General features: G+C 37.3%; 1 protein-coding gene and 1 long non-coding RNA gene across 6 annotated transcripts in view; one reads left to right on the plus strand and one right to left on the minus strand.

Annotated features, from left to right (window-relative positions):
* ZC3H13 (zinc finger CCCH-type containing 13) overlaps positions 1 to 19,902 on the plus strand; it is a 55,182-nt gene that overhangs the window by 3,204 nt on the left and 32,076 nt on the right. Inside the window, exons 2-4 of one of the 5 annotated variants that reach the window (XM_037894212.2) lie at positions 7,678 to 7,800; positions 8,231 to 8,340; positions 14,345 to 14,456. In XM_037894212.2, the coding sequence (XP_037750140.1) occupies positions 7,684 to 7,800; positions 8,231 to 8,340; positions 14,345 to 14,456 (339 nt within the window). In that variant the 5' untranslated portion in view covers positions 7,678 to 7,683. Of the gene's footprint in view, positions 1 to 7,674; positions 7,801 to 8,230; positions 8,341 to 14,344; positions 14,457 to 19,902 lie in introns of all 5 variants that reach the window. The other 4 variants (XM_037894207.2, XM_037894195.2, XM_037894201.2 and 1 more) reach the window with 4 other exon arrangements.
* LOC122461706 lies at positions 2,241 to 11,112 on the minus strand. Its single transcript, XR_006283819.1, has 4 exons — positions 10,856 to 11,112; positions 5,716 to 5,807; positions 3,682 to 3,784; positions 2,241 to 2,398 (listed from the first exon to the last, which is right to left on the minus strand). It is a non-coding gene; the product is annotated as an uncharacterized LOC122461706 (long non-coding RNA).

Raw genomic sequence — 19,902 nt, forward strand, 5'->3', positions numbered from 1 at the left:
CTTGCACATCGGCTTTGATGTGGGGCTTGGGCTTTGCCGCTGTGTCCCCTCCCAACCCCCGGTGGTGAGGGTTGGCTTGGCTCAGCTTTGGTCCCCATTCCTGGGGTCCTGTAGTAATTTTTGTTGTCAGAAGGGGGGTACAGTGGAATGAAGTTTGAGAACTCCTGATTTATAGCATTTTAAAGATGGACACTATTCAACATGGCAGAGGATGATAACTTGTATAGTCAGACAATACACATAAATTGCCTTTCTTGTTAGTGCCACCTTATTATCATTTGTTCTTTTAGTTTTTACATTTCACTTAGACAATGAAAATAGTCTACTCAGTACCACTTTTGTTTATAATCAGTTTCCATTTACTCTCAATTGCTAGCTTTTCTACTGAAGCAGGATGCTATTATTGCAAGGGAAAGTGTTCGTTTTTTCTGCTTTTTAAAACAAAATCAGTGATAAATCAACAATGTTTCGTGTGAACATTTTTGTTAACTTTAGATTTTGTGAAATTGTATTTTTACAAAATCTAAATGTTGGACTACATTTGAACTATAGGTATATCATTACTATTAATTTAAATGTACACTATATTCTATCCTGAATCATGGCATAGTATCATAGTATAGCAGCTGCTGTTACTTAAGTAAACCCAATGGGTGTAATCTCCTTCAAGTGTGTAATAAAAATCAATGATTTAAAAAAAAATTTAAAAATGATTTGTATTGAAATTGGATTTTTTATTTAAATACCAACTTATTAAAAAAAACTATTTAAAATTAAATGTGAAATTATGACAGTTCATTAAGGCCTACATTTATTATAATATATTAAAATAATGTAAAGTAAATATTAAGCAGTACACGTTTGCTACAGAAGTCTTAAAGAAAGTCAAACCACTGAACTGGTGGAAATCACTGACTAAGCACCTAGAACCAGAATTTGTTGAAGTACTAGACCAGCTTTTGACAGCAGTAGTTTCTTCTGTAGGTGTAGAGAGAGTGTTTTCTTCATTTTAGAGTGGTAGCCGTGTTAGTCTGTATCGGCAGAAAGAACGAGGAGTACTTGTGGCACCTTAGAGACTAACAAATTTAGTGGGCCCACTTCATCAGATACATGCAGTAGAAAATACAGTAGGAAGATATATATAGATATATAGATACACACAGAGAACATGAAAAAATGTGGGTTGCCATACCAACTCTTAACGAGACCAATCGATTAAGGTGGGGCTCTTAGCAGCAGGAGAAAAAAACCTTGTGAAGTGATAATCAGGATGGCCCATTTCAAACAGTTAACAAGAAGGTGTGAGCAACAGTAGGGGGAAAAACCTATCCTTGCAACAAAGCCCGTTGCCAACTCTGTCCACATATCTATTCAAGGGACACCATCAGAGGACCTAGTCACATCAGACACGCTATCAGAGGTTCGTTCACCTGCACATCTACCAATGTGATATATGCCATCATGTGCCAGCAATGCCTCTGGACACTCAATTACAGACCTAAAAGTTGCAATTATTCAGCAAAAACACTTCAAAAACAGACTCCAACGAGAAACAGCAGAACTGGAATTAATTTGCAAACTGGACACCATTAAATTATGCTTGAATAAAGACTGGGAGTGGATGAGTCATTACACTAACTAAAAACTATTTCCCCATGCTAATTATCCCCCTACTGTTACTCACTCCTTCTTGTCAACTGTTTGAAATGGGCCATCCTGATTATCAGTACAGAAAATTTTTTTTCCTCCTGCTGATCATAGCCCACCTTAATCGATTGGTCTCGTTAAGAGTTGGTGTGGCAACCCCCATTTTTTCATGTTCTCTGTATATATATCTATATCTGTATATATATATCTATATCTTCCTACTGTATTTTCCACTGCATGTGTCGGATAAAGTGGGCTTATCCCACGAAAGCTTATGCTCAAATAAATTTGTTAGTCTCTAAGGTGCCACAAGTGCTCCTCGTTCTTTCTTTATTTTAGTTTATTCAGCTAGTTCAGTTCCATGATTATCTTGAACGACATGGTGACTAGAAACAATCAATTCAATTCACTAACTACAGATAATACTTGCTTTGTTTAATAAATCAGTTCTAAATGCAAAACATTTTCCTCCAGGGCAGATTGGAAGAGGCCCTGGAGGTTTTTTGCCTTCCTCTGTAGCATGGGGCACGGGTCATTTGCTGGAGGATTCTCTGCTCCTTGAAGTCTTTAAACCATGATTTGAGGACTTTGATAGCTCAGACATAGGTGAGAGGTTTATCGCAGGAGCGGGTAGGTGAGATTCTGTGGCCTGCGTTGTGCAGGAGGTCAGACTAGATGATCATAATGGTCCCTTCTGACCTTAATATCTATGAATCTGTTTTGGTAAACTTTTTTCTTACATACTCAGTACCTATAAGGTTTCAGAGGAACAGCCGTGTTAGTCTGTATTTGCAAAAAGAAAAGGAGTACTTGTGGCACCTTAGAGACTAACCAATTTATTTGAGCATAAGCTTTCGTGAGCTACAGCTCACTTCATCAGACATCGGATGATGAAGTGAGCTGTAGCTCACGAAAGCTTATGCTCAAATAAATTGGTTACTCTCTAAGGTGCCACAAGTACTCCTTTTCTTTTTGCGAGTACCTATAAGGTAATACACTAATACCTATAAGGTAATAAACTAATACAAAAATTTAAAATGCTCTTTGTGCATTTAATTGAATTTGTTTCCATCCAAATAGTTTGACACAATTCACAAGTAAAAAAAAATTAATCATCTAGTAAACAAGAAATGCATTGTTCACCATTTTCTAACATCATAAAAAGGGAAAAAATAAGATTCCAAATAAATGCAAGTTAAATTATATACAGTAAAAGCTGTGTTATTCCGCACTTTGCCAACTGGAAAACTCTAGAAACCAGCATTTTGGGAGGGCGTGCGGGGCACCGTCTCTGGGAGTGAGTTTGGGTGTAGGAGGGGGGAGGGGGTTGGGGTGCGGGGGAAATTTTGGGGTGCCGGATCTGGGCAGCGCTCACCTTGGGCACCTCCCTACAAGTGGCAGCATGTCCCTGCTGTTGCTGCCCCCAGCCCGCTGGCTCAGCAGCTCCCATTGGCCTAGGACAGTGGCCAAGGGGAGCTGCGGGGTGGCGCCTGCAGGCGGAGGCAGCGTGCAGAACTGCCGGAGCAACAGGGACATGTCGCCGCTTTCGGGGAGTTGCCCAAGGTGAGCACCGCCTGGATTTGGCGCCCCTGCCCTGAGCCCACTCCCGCTGCCAAACTCCCTCCCTCTTTGTTAACCGGAATTTCTGACTTACCAGCACACACACACACACACATCCCCATTCCCATTCCCTCAACATGCCGAATAACAAAACTTGTACTGTAACAGCTTAAATAAGTGTCTGTAGATATAGTATATCCTTCTGGTTAGCAAAAAGAAGTACCAAATTTTGTGTAAAGGCTGTATTTACTTGGAAATTAACATGTTTTAATGGTTACCAGCTAATGAGAATCCGCCTTTCTTTAGGAAAATAATTAAAAAGTACAAATGCAATACAACATTAAAATCCATTATTTAAATTAAGGTTTCCTGCTTTTTGATTTAAATCATGATTAATATTGGTGACTTAAATCACTTCGATTTAAATTGTTCCACCCGTTACACATCATTAACAGAAGGAAAGGAAAATATTACCCAAACATTATTATTTGTATTGTTGTGGTGCCTGGGAGCCACCGTCATGGATCAGGACCCTGAACGAAAAGGCAGTCCTTGCTCCAGAGAGCTTACTATCTAACTATAAGAAAGAGACAACAAATGGATACAGATGCATTGATGGGGAGTACATGTGAATTCATTTGCAATATAGTAATACAGTTAATTCTGTTCACTAAATGTTATGTGTCATGCGCTTGAAAAAACTTCATTTAATAATAAGCCATCTTTTGTACTGCAGAGTGGTATAGAAGTATCTACAAGAGAATAAGGTATAATTGTGTTCATGGTGTATTGCTATTTTTTTTATAGTGCCGCCTTTGGATTGTATATAAATGGGGGGGGGAGCAGTATTTTGTTGTTAGACAGTTTAAATAATACAATTAATCCTGTAAATTGATTAAGTATTATAAAATTGATTTTCCTGTCCTGTTTTCCTTATTATTTTTCTATGATATTCATTAATAGTGATAAGATGTCATGGAAGTTGCAAACTTCTAGATATTCCTAAATGTATTTAGTTACTAAGTTATGTCATGTCACTGAAATAAATAATTAACAATAATTCCTTCTAATTAAATTAATTTTAAAAAGATATTTCCCAATTTTGTGCATTTAATGTATTTATTGACTGAGTTGGAAACTGTTGAGTGCTTAAGGCTCTATCCTCACTGGGGCTCAAACAAAATTTGTTGAACAAGTTGAAAGAGGAGACACAGAAGCAGATCAGATGGGATCAGGAGTCTGAACTGCATTGGTGATCATTGTAGGACTGGTTTTTTTGGACTGTGGTCAAGCAAGTGTAAAAGCACTTCTTAGAGAAACCTAGGAAGAATTAAAGTAATTTGCTGAATTTTATGGGGACACTACAGTTCAATTGCTCTTGGCTATCTGTTAAATTGTTGGCTGAGAGAGTCAGAAATAAAACTTCCCCCTTAAAATTTTGGAATCCCTCCTTCCCTTTGCCCTCAAGAGTGCATATGGAGGAAGGCAAGGGGAATGTTCCTTACTCTTGCCACAACATAGTCAAAAAACAATTTTCCTTGCTACTTGCATGTAAAATATCGACTGTATTTTGTGCATTTAATTTCCTTGGTTGTTGAAGAATAAAAAATTAGTGATTCAAATAAATGCATTCTACTTAATTTCATAAATGTGTGTTACAGTATATTTGGTTCTCAGATATACTTGCCTCTGTCTCCATAACCATGCTTGGGCCCTGATCCTGTAACTGGCTCCAAATGCATAGATCCCCATGGAAGTCAGTGGGCCTTTATTCTAGGGTCAGGGGTCTGACCAGGCAGATCTGATTACAGGATTGAGACCCTTATGTGCACTTTGATGGTCCTTGAAAGCAACATGCTGTGCACTCATAGCATGCTGTTTTCACTTGGAATGGTTTGTCTCACCAATTTTTTTTCAGTTAGCAAAGTACATGATTCTCGTTGACAGCTGGAAACGTGCCAAAATTTAAAAATGGAATTGATCTTATGGTATCTGAACACATGCATACAAAACTCCATTTAAAAAAAAAACTTGGTGAAGTGTGAAAACACTTTTTCCATGTTCATAAAACTCAAAGGGCTGAATGGAATTTAACTAAAAATTCTTTTTGGCTCAAAAGAGTGTGAAGCAATTATGGTCCAAAGTGTAATTTTTGTGTGAATGTTATAGGTGCCTAATAGCAGGTAGTTAAAATGAAAGTACCTCTTTAGTCATAAGTATGCTGTTATTATCACAATACTATAAAAGATCTATCCTTTTAAAATTGAAAATCATCTTAACTTTTCTGTAGCCGTGAATTCTAAAAGTTTATTAGTTGCTGAGTGAAGAGTAAATTACAAATAACCAGTTCTGTTTGTTGCCTTTGTTTTTTTGAAAATAAAGGGGCATTCTTCTTACAAGGCAAGATGAATGGGAACCCCTTATCAGTGTGTTCCTATTCCATATATCATATGCTTCTACTATGTTCCTGTGACTCCTTTTTGTGCTAAATAATCCCATTTTACTCACCTTTCATATGTTGACCCTCCCCGCTTCCCATGCAGTCTTTCATACTGTTCTTGTAAACTTTTCTGTTTCAGATGTCTCTTTTAAAATGAAGCCTGTGAAAGTGAATGCAGTATTTGATGTGTGGTCTTATTATTAATATATACAATGCCTTTTTAATATATTCTGTATTCTCTCTCCCCCCCGCCCCCCATCCAAGGATCTAATTGCATGGTACCTTAAAAATTATCCAGGTGTTTCGTTCACTCTAAACTGTAGGGAACAACCTTGAACTGGAAGGGAGCTGGGCTAGTCTGGACTTGATGTTTCATTCTCTAACTTGGACAATTTATCTTTAAACTTTTTAACCACTGCTGCACATTGAGCTATCCACAATGACTCCTAATTATTTTTCTCAGAAGACTGGGCTAATTTGAACTCATCATCTATATACAAATTGAAATAATTTCTCCTGGTGTGCATTACATTGCATTTATTTACATTTCATTTGCTGTTATATTGCTCAGTCTTCTAGCTTCAGTAGAACTTTCTGGAGTTCCTCAATATTCTCCACAGTTTTTACTAACCTAAATAACTTCTTGTTACTGGCAAGTTTTACTGTTTTGCTGTCTGTCTTCACCCTTCAGATCATTAATAAATGTTAACCATTGTTTCTAATCCCTAGTACATCCTACAATTAACTTCTCTCACAGCATGTAGCAACCTTGCGCATACAATAAAAATGTGGTAATGTGAACATTGATTATCTGAAAGAATGTTATGTCCCAAGCAAAGATTTGGATAAATAGTCAGGGGACTGGGAAAGCCTCTTGCAGAGCCCTAAGCTGTCTCCTGCAGTTTATAGAAGGGTTAAAGAGCTTAAGGAGTTCAGTGTCTAGTTTTCTACAGAGAGAACATTGCCCTGAAGTCAAAACTCAGGGAAAGAGCCAACATTCAGATAACCATGAGAGTCAGATAACGAAGTTTCAGTGTAGTGAAGAAATCAAGAGACATTGTCAAAGGTGCCAGAAATGTAAAATGTAGGTTACATTAGTAGTATTTTTTTCTTATGTAATGGATTTTTCTTAAAACTGCTTGTGGATTGTTTTCACACAGACTGGCTTTCCCAAGCTGATTTTTCTGTATAAATTGATATCACTTAAACAAATGGAGAATCATTTTGGACTCAGTTCTCCTTCCTTTGTAGCCTCTTTCTCCTGTCTCATATCCTCCTCTCCCCTTATAGCTTCCCTCCTTGGTCCCAGGTAAGACAGATTATGGCTAGGAAGATTTGTCAAGCATAAGGTGTATCTGTTTGCAAAATGTATTCAGTTCTTTTAGTAATCAGAAGTACATCAGCATTCTTTCTTTCAAGCACAGCAGTTGCAAACAGCCATACAATAACAAACCAGCATGAACAATGAGCATGGCTAAAGTATGGGAGGGGAGGGGAGAGGAGAGGATGGCTGCCAATAAATTGTCATAAACAGTGAGGGGGAGAAATGGGAGTTCCTTAGAATCGTTAAGTTGCTAAACTGAGCCCTCTTTACCAGTCAAACCCCATCTCTCGAAAGAGTGATTAAATACCATTCAAAGTGCTCTTTACACTTGAAATCAGAGGTAATGGCCAAACACACATGACCAAAGAAAGCAGCTGTTTTGTGTTTGCTGCCTGAATGAGCAGAACAGCATCTGATGTTCTCCCAAAGGGATGTTGGGGAATCCAAAGCAGGTCATAGAATAAAATTTAAAACTTTTCCTTGTTGGTGTTCAGTTGACTAGTTTGAACCAATTTTGTTAATAATCAAAGGCATCCCTTTAATCAGGTACATTCCATTTATTTATGATTCTTCCGTTCCATTATTCATCAGCTCTGCAGAAATTCTCCTGTAATTTATAGCATAATAAATTTTTCTTGTGAATTCAGTGGCAGTAGCTCCAAACTAAAGGATTTTACAGTTTTGCTTTTTTTTTTGGTTGAAGTAGTACAAAATGTCAAAAATTAGAAGGAAGGTCACAGTGGAAAATACCAAGACCATATCCGATAGCACATCCCGAAGACCCAGTGTGTTTGAAAGGCTTGGACCCAGCACTGGAAGTACTGCAGAGGTGAGTTGTAAAAGTGTTTTTCTCTTCCTTCCCACCCCAGCATCTTCTCTTCCAGGACATTAGTGGGGTAGAGTTGTTCATGAGTACTGAATATTCAGTCATTAGTCATGTTAGTAAAGGTAAAGAGAACACATTCACACTTAGATGTTCAAGATATTATTAATCTTTAGATTTTCAAATTACTTGTGGTGTTCCAGCTTCTAGTGAGGAGCGGTAACAATGTACATTTACTAATATTTTTATAAACCTAAATTTTTTATCTGGCAGACTTAATGCTCATTGTTGGTTTTTAATAAAGTAAATTACTGGTGGATGGAAATCTCAGATAAATGGGAGTAAATGTGGACTCATTTGTTTGTTCTGCCACACTCACACCAATGGTATTTCCAGAAATGAGTGTGAAATTCACCTAGTAATGTCTGTCTCTTAGACACAGTGCCGTAACTGGCTGAAGACTGGCAACTGCCTCTATGGGAACACATGTAGATTCGTACATGGCCCTTCACCACGAGGTAAAGGCTATAGCAGCAGTTATAGAAGGTAAATCAAGAACTCACTTTGAATTGTTCACATGCTGTAGGAAAATAGCTTTTTCAAATATGTCTTCTGTAAAAATTTGAAATGCTGTGGTGTGCCTAATGGTATGTTTTATCAGTAACCTTATTGGATTGTGAAGCTGCTGAAAACAAGTACCTTGGCAAGATGCAGTGGGTTTTCCCTGGATTTTCTTGTGTGTGTAATTTTAAAAAATAATTAATAAAGTGCTCTGGATGCAGATTAACTTCTTTTGCATAACAGTGTTTTAACCTGCCTTGAAATGGGACATGCAAGTACTTTAATAAATGGATTTTTGTGTAGTGTGTCACTGCAACTTCTGTCTGCCTCTCTTTCTGCTACTAAAATGCTGTTTTGCAACTGTTTAAGGCAATACTTTGAAAATCACAGCCCATATCCCTTTGCCTTCACCAGTAACAGTATTTTTGTTGGAGAGTGAGGTGGCTGTTCTTTTTCTCCAGTTGTGAGGAGACACGCTAGGACAGTGGCTCTCAACTTTTCCAGACTACTGTGTCCCATTCAGGAGTCTGATTTGTCTCATGTACCTCCCAAGTTTCACCTCATTCAAAAACTACTTGCTTACAAAATCAGACAAAAAATATGAAAGTGTCACAGCACACTATTACTGAAAAATTGCTTACTTTCTTATTTTTACCATATAATTATATATAAAATAAACCAATTGAAATGTAAGTATGAGAGCAGTATAAACAAGTCATTGTATGAAATTTTAGTTTGTACTGACTAAGCAAATATCTAGATGAGCTGATGTACCCACTGAAAGACCTCTGCTTCGCCCCAGAAATACACATGCCCCTGGGTGAGAACCACTGTGCTAGGATAGGAAAGTGTGGTTTCATGACCACCTCTGCAGACAAATGTCCAGCAGAGAGATTAAAAAAATGTGCCTTTGTTAAGTAAAATGAATGCACTTTATAATGACTTATAATATTATATCCAGTGCTATCTTTCAAAAAGGGCACTGTGTAGTAGCATGAGTCCATGCTGCCTAACCAGAACTGTATTCAGCAAGCCTGTATCATTCTTTCTGAAGGGGAAAAAATGACTTAATAATTTTCACTTCAGCACCTTTCATACAAAGATGTCACAAACATTAATAATGCTTCACAATGTCCCTTTGAGGTAGGAACTAGCCTCACTGTATAGATGGGTAAACTGAGGCACAGAAGTTAAGTGACTTGTTGAAGGTCAAACAGGATGTCTGGCATGGATGTTATGGTTCTGTTCCTAGCTCTGTTTCCCATTTCTATGCCTTAATCTTAAGACCATCCTAACTGTCATTGCTTATAAAGCTATAGCAACTGGGATACAAAATACAGGTTATCTTTAAGCTTTTTTCTCAGTATGCAAGGGAACTTATTGTAATGTTATGTGCTGAATTCTCCAAACAGCAAAGGAAGAGAGGTACTTTACATGTAAATGATTCTAAACTTACCTTTATGTGCTGAATGTCACTTTCCCTTGCTGCAGTATTTGGAGCATTGAGTGTATAGCCCTTCTTGCTCATTTTTTTTTAAAAAGATGTTTACTTTTAATGACTAGCAGTTTTTTTGTTTTTAATTTTTTGCTTCATATAAAGGCATGAAGTTATCACTGGTATTCAGGAATAATGTTGGTTTACATCTTTGTTTATATTAACTCTTTTCTCCTATAAGTTTTATATGAAAGTCAAATTGCATAGCTTGCTGCTTACTGACTTGAAACTTTAGATAAGTGAGCAACCAGAGCATTTGGAAGCTTGCTTTAACTCATCTATAGATCTTAGCAAGGCACAAAAGAGTCTGTTCTACACTAAAGAATTTTGGCATCTTCTGTACCATTTTGTATCAGGGAACATCTGTCAAACACTATGTTCCAAGAACCTGTACAGTTATACTGTCTCCAAGTAAGTCTTGTAAATGCTTCCGTCTGCACTATTTCAGCTCAGACATTGTCAGTTCTACAGTATCTGGGAAGCCCAGGTGTTATGGTTGCACTGGGTCAGTTGATCCTCTCAGCGTAGTCCCATGATTGTCTTGCAAGCAACTTTGGTAGCAGAAAACATTGCCACCTGTCCCTGCCCCTCCGATTCCAGGCCTGCCCAAAAGAAGCCGCAGTGATACTTAATGTATCTATCCTGACCATTACACCCTCCGCAAACCCTAACCCAAGGGTAGGAAGACAGGACATATATTAGCTTCTTCAAACTTCAGAAACATTAACATAAAACTTTATTTGAACTTTAACATTCCCTGTTCTCTCCCCATGGGCCTTGGTCTATTAATGACAACCACAACATAAAATAGATCATCAGAGAGACACATCAGCACATATGCTGCATTCCTCTTGAGAAAATTAAGAATTTAATAACACACCAATAAATTACTATGTACGTTACTGGGGGACAAGGATGGCATCACGGTAAACAGCTGCCTGAGCCCTATCTTTGAGACATCAGAGGTACTCCACATCCCAAAGTGAATCCTAGTTCTCTACTTACCTGCTAATGGTACCTCAGTAGCCAGTTGTTCATCACTCCTCATATACTACCTGATGTCTGATACACCTTCTTGAGGGATCATTTCATGGGGTGGGGCATGAGGTACAAGATGACTGGCTGGACTTCATTATTTTTCCTGGAGAGATGTCTTCCCTCCGTATCCTGGATTGTTATAGCAGAATCCAGGCACATAGTGCCATCAGCAGGTGTAGGGAGATCTGGTTGCCTTCTGCAATAGTGTTGTCGTAGAGTTGTTTGAAGGCACAGCTCACGCTCATCGCAAACTATGCAAGCTGTACAAAACCACTTGAAACAATTGTTGGAACAAACCACCGATGAAACCAAATACAGCGTAAAGTTATCAGGTACAAATATGTGTATGATGTATTGAGAGGCACAACTAATAAGAGAGAGATGAACTGAAAATTCTGACGCAACCTTAATTACTGCCTCGCGACCACTCAAGCATAATATGTGCACACAGAATATATGCTATATATCAATATACATTGTACATGTCTGTGGTGTAGTTTATATATAAATCAAACTTAAGGAGCAAACATTATTTAAAAGAAACAATTTCCAGTGTACCAGATGAAACATTTGCAGAAAACTTGCTAGAAAATTCAGTCAGTTCATGGGGTTTTTTTCTGTGCCCTAAACCAAAGTACCCAAACCAGCCAATGCCTCCTAAGCAACCACCTGCTAAGAAGTAAACCTATTAACTTAGTTTTACCAAATTACTTATTTCTACTGTCTTTGTTTTATTATTTGCAGGGGAAAAGGGTTTACCTTCATTTCACCTCAGTGTTTATCTCCCAAAGCAATAAAAGATGACAACCACACAATGCTTTTTTCTGCTTCTAATTTCCTGATGGCCTTCCTCATCTTAAAGTAGTTTTGAATAATGCCTAAATAAATTGAGCTGTTTTGGTTTCCAGCTTTTTCCAACTTAGAAATGTGTATTGAGAGTGGTGGGTTTGGTGGGTTTCCTCACTTATCCTGAAACTTAAGGAGAAAGACCTATGCATTCTAGTAGCATCAGATTCTTTCTGTTGGAAGGTACATGAGTTGCATTCTCACTAGGTTCTGTTGCTTCTCTGATTTGCCCACAGAGGGTATTATGAGAACAATGCTTCAACCAGTGTTCTTGTGGCAAAGTATGTCATCCTTAGATTATATATGTAATTTCTCTGCCATGTAAATGAAATTTGGTCAATTCCACAAGTCCTCCCTCATGTAGCAAGTTTGGGATTTTTGATGGAACTGATTTTTAAATAAAATTGACACAAAACATTAAAAAAAAACCACTTTTTGTAATGCTGAAAGCTATTTGTGGAGGGAACGAGTAGCATAGAGGGTCTTTGAAAAAATATTGATACAGCTGAAAGGAACTTGTTTTAGAGGATTAAAAAATTACTTTTAAAAATGAGCTATAATTTACTTAAAACTGTAAATTTAAAATATGGTGAAAGTACACATATTAGGAAGGTGACTTTTAATTATATTTATGTGCAGGGTATTTTATTGATTAGTACTGCTGGGAAAGAGAGCAGATGGAAAAACCCCTGTTACTGTTAAACCTTTCCCCTGACTTGTGTGTACAATTTTGCTGCACATTAAATATATTAAAAAGCAGGAGGAGGATAAATAGGAGTCACTGGCCTTTTCATTGGATCTTTTTAAGATAGTACCTTATGGCCGTATTTAACATTTTAATGATGGAAAATATTGCAGAAGAGAAAATTGAAACATAAATAACAAGGCTTCAAATAAGCAATTTTTAAAAGTAGAAACAAATTTTATTTTTGTTCTTAAATATCTGCATGTACAGGAAATACTTATTCCCAATCCCTCTAGGAAAAAACCAAATGCTCCGAGCAGTGGTTTTCAACCTTTTTTTCATTTGTGGATCCCTAAAAATTTTCAAGTGGTGGTGCAGATCCATTTGGAAATTCAACCTGTGGTCTGTGGTTCTCTGCCACAGAAGTCTTAGACTGAAAACTGGCTGAACAGAATTCAGTTGTAGATGTTGCACGTGCTTGGCATGGCATGGCATTTGATGCAGCTTGAGAAAGGGTGCTAACCTTTGGGCTTCTGTGGTAACAATAACACTTCTGGGTTTTGACCTGTAGGTGGGGGTAGTCACATACTTTTTATTGATGAGGGAAATTTAAATGCCTTTTCTGGGATCTGAAACTTTATTTTCATAGTCACCTTTTGCAGACCCCTTAGACATAGTCTGTGGGCCCCCAGGGGTTGAAAACTTCTGTCCTGAAGCAAATGGAAGTTTCATTATTTCAAATATTAGACAGGCTTTCTGGAGCTAGTAGTTGATCAGTATCTTTCAGTGTAGCTATAGCAAAATTGGTAAAGATATAAAGCTAATAACCTTACAGAATTATCTGAGATGAGCATCAGCAGTAGGAATTAACAGCCATTGCAGATTCACACAGCTCAGTATTCAGCTAGGTTTATTTAGTGAGAACAATAGATGGCTTTTAACTTAAAAGGCCGTGCATATCATTCACTTTAGCCCTTCTGTTTAAGGACTTATCTAACCACAAAAGTTGTACTGATTTAATTATACTGTTATATTTGGTATAATGGTGCCTTATTCCAATACAAGGTATTCCCTAAGAGGGGGAATAAGCTATATTGGTATAAGGCACCTCTGTACCATAACTACATCTGAACTAGGGGTGTTGTACTGTTATAACTATTTCAGTTTTTAAAAAAAATCGTACACCTAATCAGGATAGTTATATGAGCACAAAAATTGCATGTAGTCTTGGGCTTAGGGTGCAGGTTGTTGAAACCTGAATTCAGGTAGGCTTCCTTTTGTTTGGCAAAAAGGCCAAGGCAATGTGTGAGTGGCAACTTTGAATGATCTCTGCTCAAAGGTCTGGTCTATGTTCAGAGTTGCACTGGTTTAAATAAAAGTATGGTTTTTCTTTAAGTCTAGTGCATCTTTGAATTTATACAGAGCCAGAGATAACTGGAAGGGTTTAGTGGGTCATGAGTGTGAAAACTAGAGCTAGACAATAGTTGGGAAAAGGGAGACACAGTCAGCCTGGCTGGAATTTTGAATACAGTTGTGAAAGTGATGCTGCATCTGAGTTATAAGCTGCACTCAGCCCTGCATATGTCAGTTTAATTGGACTAGTAATACAATATTGTACCAAGTCATTTTGCTTCCAGTGAGAAAATAACCCATTCCTGAAGTTCAGCCTTTCTTGACTGCTAGGAAGCTGTTACGTGATTTTAATTTCTGAAAGCTGTTTAGTAACACCAAACCCATTAAGATTTAACTAGTTTTCCTCACTTTTGCTGGGTGGGGATCTTAGGCGTCATGGCTGAATTACTTAAAATCAAATTTTGTGAACAGATTTTTCTATAAAAATTAGTTACAAAAATCAGTAAAGGAAATTGAGTGTCCTTTTCCTTAAAAGGAAGTGGCTACATCATATGTCTTTCTGCCTTATACAGGTCACCAGAAAGGCCCACTGGGGATCTTCGGGAGAGAATGAAGAACAAGCGTCAGGACGTGGAGACTGAGCCACAGAAACGAAATACAGAGGAATCGTCCTCTCCCGTTAGGGTAAGAATGGAGTGCATGGAATATCCAGCCTCCCTCAATAGCAATAGGTTAGTGTGTTTCAGAAACATGGTCATTGTGAATTGTTTAATATTAAATAAATAACATAATGTGTTATAAAATATTTAATTTCATATTTTATATTAAATATTTAGTATTTAATATTATCGTGCATCTGTATAGTAGTGTCTTGAAAGTTACCAGAATTCCTTACAAATTCCACAAGCTGAAATGCATATTATAAAATTTTGACATTTGGCTACCTCTAGTGTGAAACATGGAAGCTATTTAACAATATAGCAGAACCTTTTGAAATTGTCAATAAAATGTACCAGCCTCGGCAAACACCTACTAGCTCATTTTTACTTTAAACACTGACATGTATAAAGCACCCACTCTTATTCACATTATAACACATCTTTTACTTGTTAGTCACCCCCAACTCCATCTTGCTTATCAGAAAACACCCCCTTTATAAGCCCATGTAGTCACTACTCCATGTATTCATTCCCTGCGATTTTCCCATCATTCACCCTAGTTCATCAGTTTTTACCTCTGCAACAAATTCACCAATTCTTGTTCTCTGCCATCATCCAATCCCATCCCCCCCAATCAATTTTTTTCTCAACGAAGTCTATATCACCTTCTCCTCTACTGACATTGCTAATGAAGAGAGACAAAGTTGGTAGAGCTCTTCTGCAATTGGACAACAGCTGCAACATTGGTTTACTTTTAAGTATTTAAATTTTTTTTGCAACCATAAGGGCTAAAACCTTTTTGTTTTTAAATGAATGTTTTGAATTCTGCGAGCATTGTTGGCATTATTTCTCTTCTGGGTCTGTTCCTACTTGCTGTATGTAAGTGGAAATTTGAAAGACTGCTATAAAGGAATCAACAGGAACTGCTGTCACTAAAGTTACATAATGGTTTCCATTCTAACCTTGTTTTCAGTTGCTGATAACTTGCTGAAATTTTCAGTGCTGTCAACTCTCTACACTAAGGTGATTTTTTTTTTTAAGTTAGAGCAAAAATGGTTCAGTTCTTGAGTACAACGAGAGTGGGAAAAGTGTATTTTTCCCATGAATAAAAAAAGGTATTATGACTTAGTTGCTGTGTGCAACCTCAATGTGGACGTTTTTTGAGCACTTAACTAGGCAGCTATAATATTCTATTCCTGAGTAACTGAAGACACACAAATAAAAAATCCAAGATAATCTTTTAAGTATATCAAAAGCAGGAATCTTGCAAGAGAAGTTGTGGATCTGCTGAACTACCAGTGAGTAAAGGGAGCAATTAAGGAAGATAAAGACTTTGCAGAGAAGCAAAACTAGTCCTTTGCCTGTGGTGAAGATTGATGCAATGTTGGGGAGATAGCTACCCTGGACATACTCTTTTCAGGTATTAAAGATGAAGCAAAGTCACAGAATGAGTTGTCAAAAGAGGTGGTGCTGGAACAAATTGGTAAAGGGTAATGGGTCACCAAGACCAGTCAGTAAACAACCAAGAGTTCTGAAGGAAGAATGAAGTGACTGAGTTATTAACGAAAATATACAGTCGTCTTATAACAGCTACTATTCCAAAGGACTGGACAGTCGCAACTGGATCTAAAAAAAAAAAGCAAGCTCTAGAGGTGAAGTTGAGAATCAAAAACAAGTAAGCTTTATTTTGAAATAAGTAAAGATAGTTACAAAACACTTTTTGGAATATGATATGATAGGGAAAATGAACACCGCTCTTGTAAATTAAAATTGTATTTCTTTATTCTACTAGAATTGAAACTTGTCCACAAAATAGTGGCTAAAGGAGAACTGGTTGACATAAATTGGACTTGAGTAGCCTCTCTTGAAACAAAAGCTTTCTGAAAGAACTAAACAGTCAAGGTGTGATTAGAAACTGGCCAAGAGACAGAAGACAAAAAGAAAGAAATAGTCAGTTTTCCACAATGGGATGCTTCAAGGAGATTCTGGAGAAAGGGTTGACCAGTAAGAAGACAATTTGCGAAGATAAAAAAATTATATGTAGGTTAGTCAAAACTAGGGACAGTTATGAGGAATTTCACAGGAACCTAAAAAGGAAGCCGTTTTGGGTCAGTACAATGGCAGATGTAATTCAGTGTTAACAAATGCAAGGTAATGCACATTAACGGGAGTAACTTAAAGCACTCATTCACATTACTGGGTTTTAAAGTAATTGCAACCACTCAGGAAAAAGACCTGGGATTATTGTGGATAGCTCAATGAAAACATGGTTCAATGTGCAGTAGTAGTCAAAACAGCAAACAAATATTAAGGTGTATAAGTAATGGAGTAGAAAATAATTCTTAAAAAATGCCATGATGTAAATTAATAGTCCACCCTCATCTGAAACACTGTTTGTTTCTGATCACCCCATCTGAAAGAAGATATAATAGAAGATGATGTCTGGAAGGTGAACAATGAGGTGAGAATGGCACTGTTCGGAGAGGAGCCAAATAAGCGGGGACGTGATAGAGGTATATGATAGTGAACGGTAAATAGAATGTAAATTAGGCACTCCTGTTTACACTTTCTCATACTAGAAGAACATGGAGTATTCCAATGAAACTAAAAGACAACAAATGTAAAAATAAGGAAATTTCTTACAGTATGTGTAACTAACCTGGGGGACTCATTGCCGTAAGGCACAGTCCAAGAGTTTAGTATGTTTCATAAAAGGACTAGACAGTTACATTAGATAGGGGGAAAAAAACTTTTTTTAGACGGGATATAAATCCTCATGCTTCAGCTAATGAATAACTGCCTGAAATTAGGAAGAAACTTCCCATATGAATTGGATATTCCATAATTGTCCATTTTGGGCATTCTTGCATCTTCCTTGGACCTATTTAGCTCCTGGCCACTTTCAGAGAGAGTATACTGGACTATGTGGACAACTGCTCTTATCTAGTTTGGCTATTCCTATGTTCCTAGATATTTATATGGAATTATTTTGTATGCAAATATAAGTAAGTGTATGCAAAATATTTTATGAATAATGGGACAAGATCACTGTGCTTACAATCTAATTTAGAGAAGTATAATACTTAGAGCAGCTCAAATGTGAGTATGAGCAGATACATTCCAATTGGGGGCTTGATACTGGGAAATTTCACAAAACTTATGAAGAGTGTGGATGGGTTGGTGCACATAGTGGGAGGCAGTTCCAAGAGCAGACGCAGCATGAAGCTGAGAGGGAGAGAAGGTCTTAAAGCATGCAGATAGGCAAGATTATTGGGAGGAATGTAAGGCGTATGTATGTCTAATCCACGTGCTTATACTCTATCACTGTGGTATCTGAATGTCTGATGTGAGAACAGATACCAGCATGTAGTAACATGTTTGTGACTGGAATGGAATTACTGACCATGTGAATGAGAGAGACCATTGGAGTCTAATAATGCAGCAAATAAGGGCCTCTTAGAACAAAAACACCTGAATTCTAATCCCAGTTTTACCACTGGTTTGCTGACCTAGGGAAAGTCCTTAATTCTGTCTTCCATTATCTTCTCTAAAGTGGAGTCAGTACCTTCCTACCTCAATCGGGAGCTTTGGAGATTAATCAGTATTTGTGCAGTGCTTTGAAGTGTAACGTATGTTATGAAAGCTAAATAGTTTTGTGCTTGTCCAAAAGATTCTAGCTACAATCAGTAGAAGCTTAATTGTACTAAACGCCAAACCTTCTGTGGTTTAGAATCTGTGTACATATTTTAGTTTATACTACTATTGTGTGCACATGTACTGATAGGTTATTACTACACCAGGTAAGCATAAGACATTTAGTATAAAAGAATTGCGGGATACAGGAGAACCATGAACCTTCTCTCAATTAACATTAGTAAGGTAATGAAACTTCTTGGCTTGACATCCTTACCCAGGCAAACTTCATTGACTTTAATAGGAAATTGCTCTAGATATGGATCAGGCCATAAGAGTCCAATTTTGAGGTGCTGCACACCTTTTTTGAGAGGCAGAGCTCCTACAACTCTGATTTTAACTAGGAGCTCAGTGTACTCCACATCTCACGGAATTGGTCCCTTAAGATCTGATATTTTTCTAAGTACCAGATCCCTTTAACTTCTGCATCAGGCCATTAATCTGTAAACATACCTCTGGGGAACAGATTCTTTTTCAGTAGCTACATTTTATGAATGATCCCATTGTGCCTCTGAAGCCAAATGGAGAGGGGGTTACTAAATTATTGTCTATGCTTACAGCATTGTTCCATAAATAAAGTTGTTATAGAAGATAAAAATTTTAAAGTGCTGTGAAAGGCTCTATTCTAGCTCAGTTTTCTGAGCAAGCACTTCCTTTTTCACAATCTGCGGAAAGGCTTGACTGTTTTACAATGCACCCAAAAGTGTATTAAATCCTTCCAAATACAGATAAGGCAGAATCTTTGCCCAGAGGTGTTTACCAAATAATGAGGAGTGTACCATCCCTGTAGGGAAGTTTGAAGAAAGGGCAACATTAATAAGGTTACGGGGTTTCTCAGCAAGTCTGGTGCATACTTTGATGGAACAAAAACAATGTTTTTTGCGTGAAATAAAACTAAAATGAGTAAGTAGAAGACTTGCCACTGGATGTGTTCTAAGTCTCATGGAAGTAGTATGTATCCAGGACCTATTAGGGAAATAATAACTTAGATTTTTTAATTCTGTCCTCTAGAAAAATACATATATTCAACAATAGGAATGTATAAATTGAGTGGTGTTTCTTAAATGCTGTGCTTACTAAGCTCTGATCTCTTTTGACAACTGAAAGGATGAAGTTGTTTAACTACAGGTGTACTGTATGTTTCTTAAACTAGAATAATAATCGTAAGTTAGCTTACTCACATAACTGATTGTGTAGCTGTTTTCACTGAATTTATCGGTAATTAAAGGAAGAACTACTTTCAAAAACATGCTTGTTCCCCATTATATTATAGAAGGCAGACTGTCCCATCACAACCACCATTCTGCATTTTGTTATTTAGAGGAAAGAATATAAGCAAACTGTTTTTGAGGCTTAGACTTGGTTGTAAATCTGCAATAATAGTTAACAATGCAATTTGGGCTCCAGTAATACATGAATTAGAGATTTACGCAAGGTATATCGCATACAGTTTTTAATTTTTGGAGGATAAAAAATTCTGTCGTATTAACAAGTTGTGTTGGTTTTCAGGCCTTCTAGCTCATATAAGTGCACCTACTGTGTTGATAAGTTATTTTGTATATAGGCTTTGAGAATGTAGAGGTGTATTGGAGTCAATGTGTGGAGGATCTGCCACTATATGTGCAAATTTCAAATTGCTAGTTACATCCGCTGTCAGATTTTTTACTGAAGCATCAATGTCACATTCCATTAATATTATTGCTTAATTAAGTAGCAGGTAATTAATGGTGAATGTAAGCTGTCAACATTATAAAAGAGGGTGTTTGCAGACTGGATGG

The sequence above is a fragment of the Chelonia mydas genome, chromosome 1, assembly GCF_015237465.2.
Source record: "Chelonia mydas isolate rCheMyd1 chromosome 1, rCheMyd1.pri.v2, whole genome shotgun sequence".
Lineage (NCBI taxonomy): Eukaryota > Metazoa > Chordata > Testudines > Cheloniidae > Chelonia > Chelonia mydas.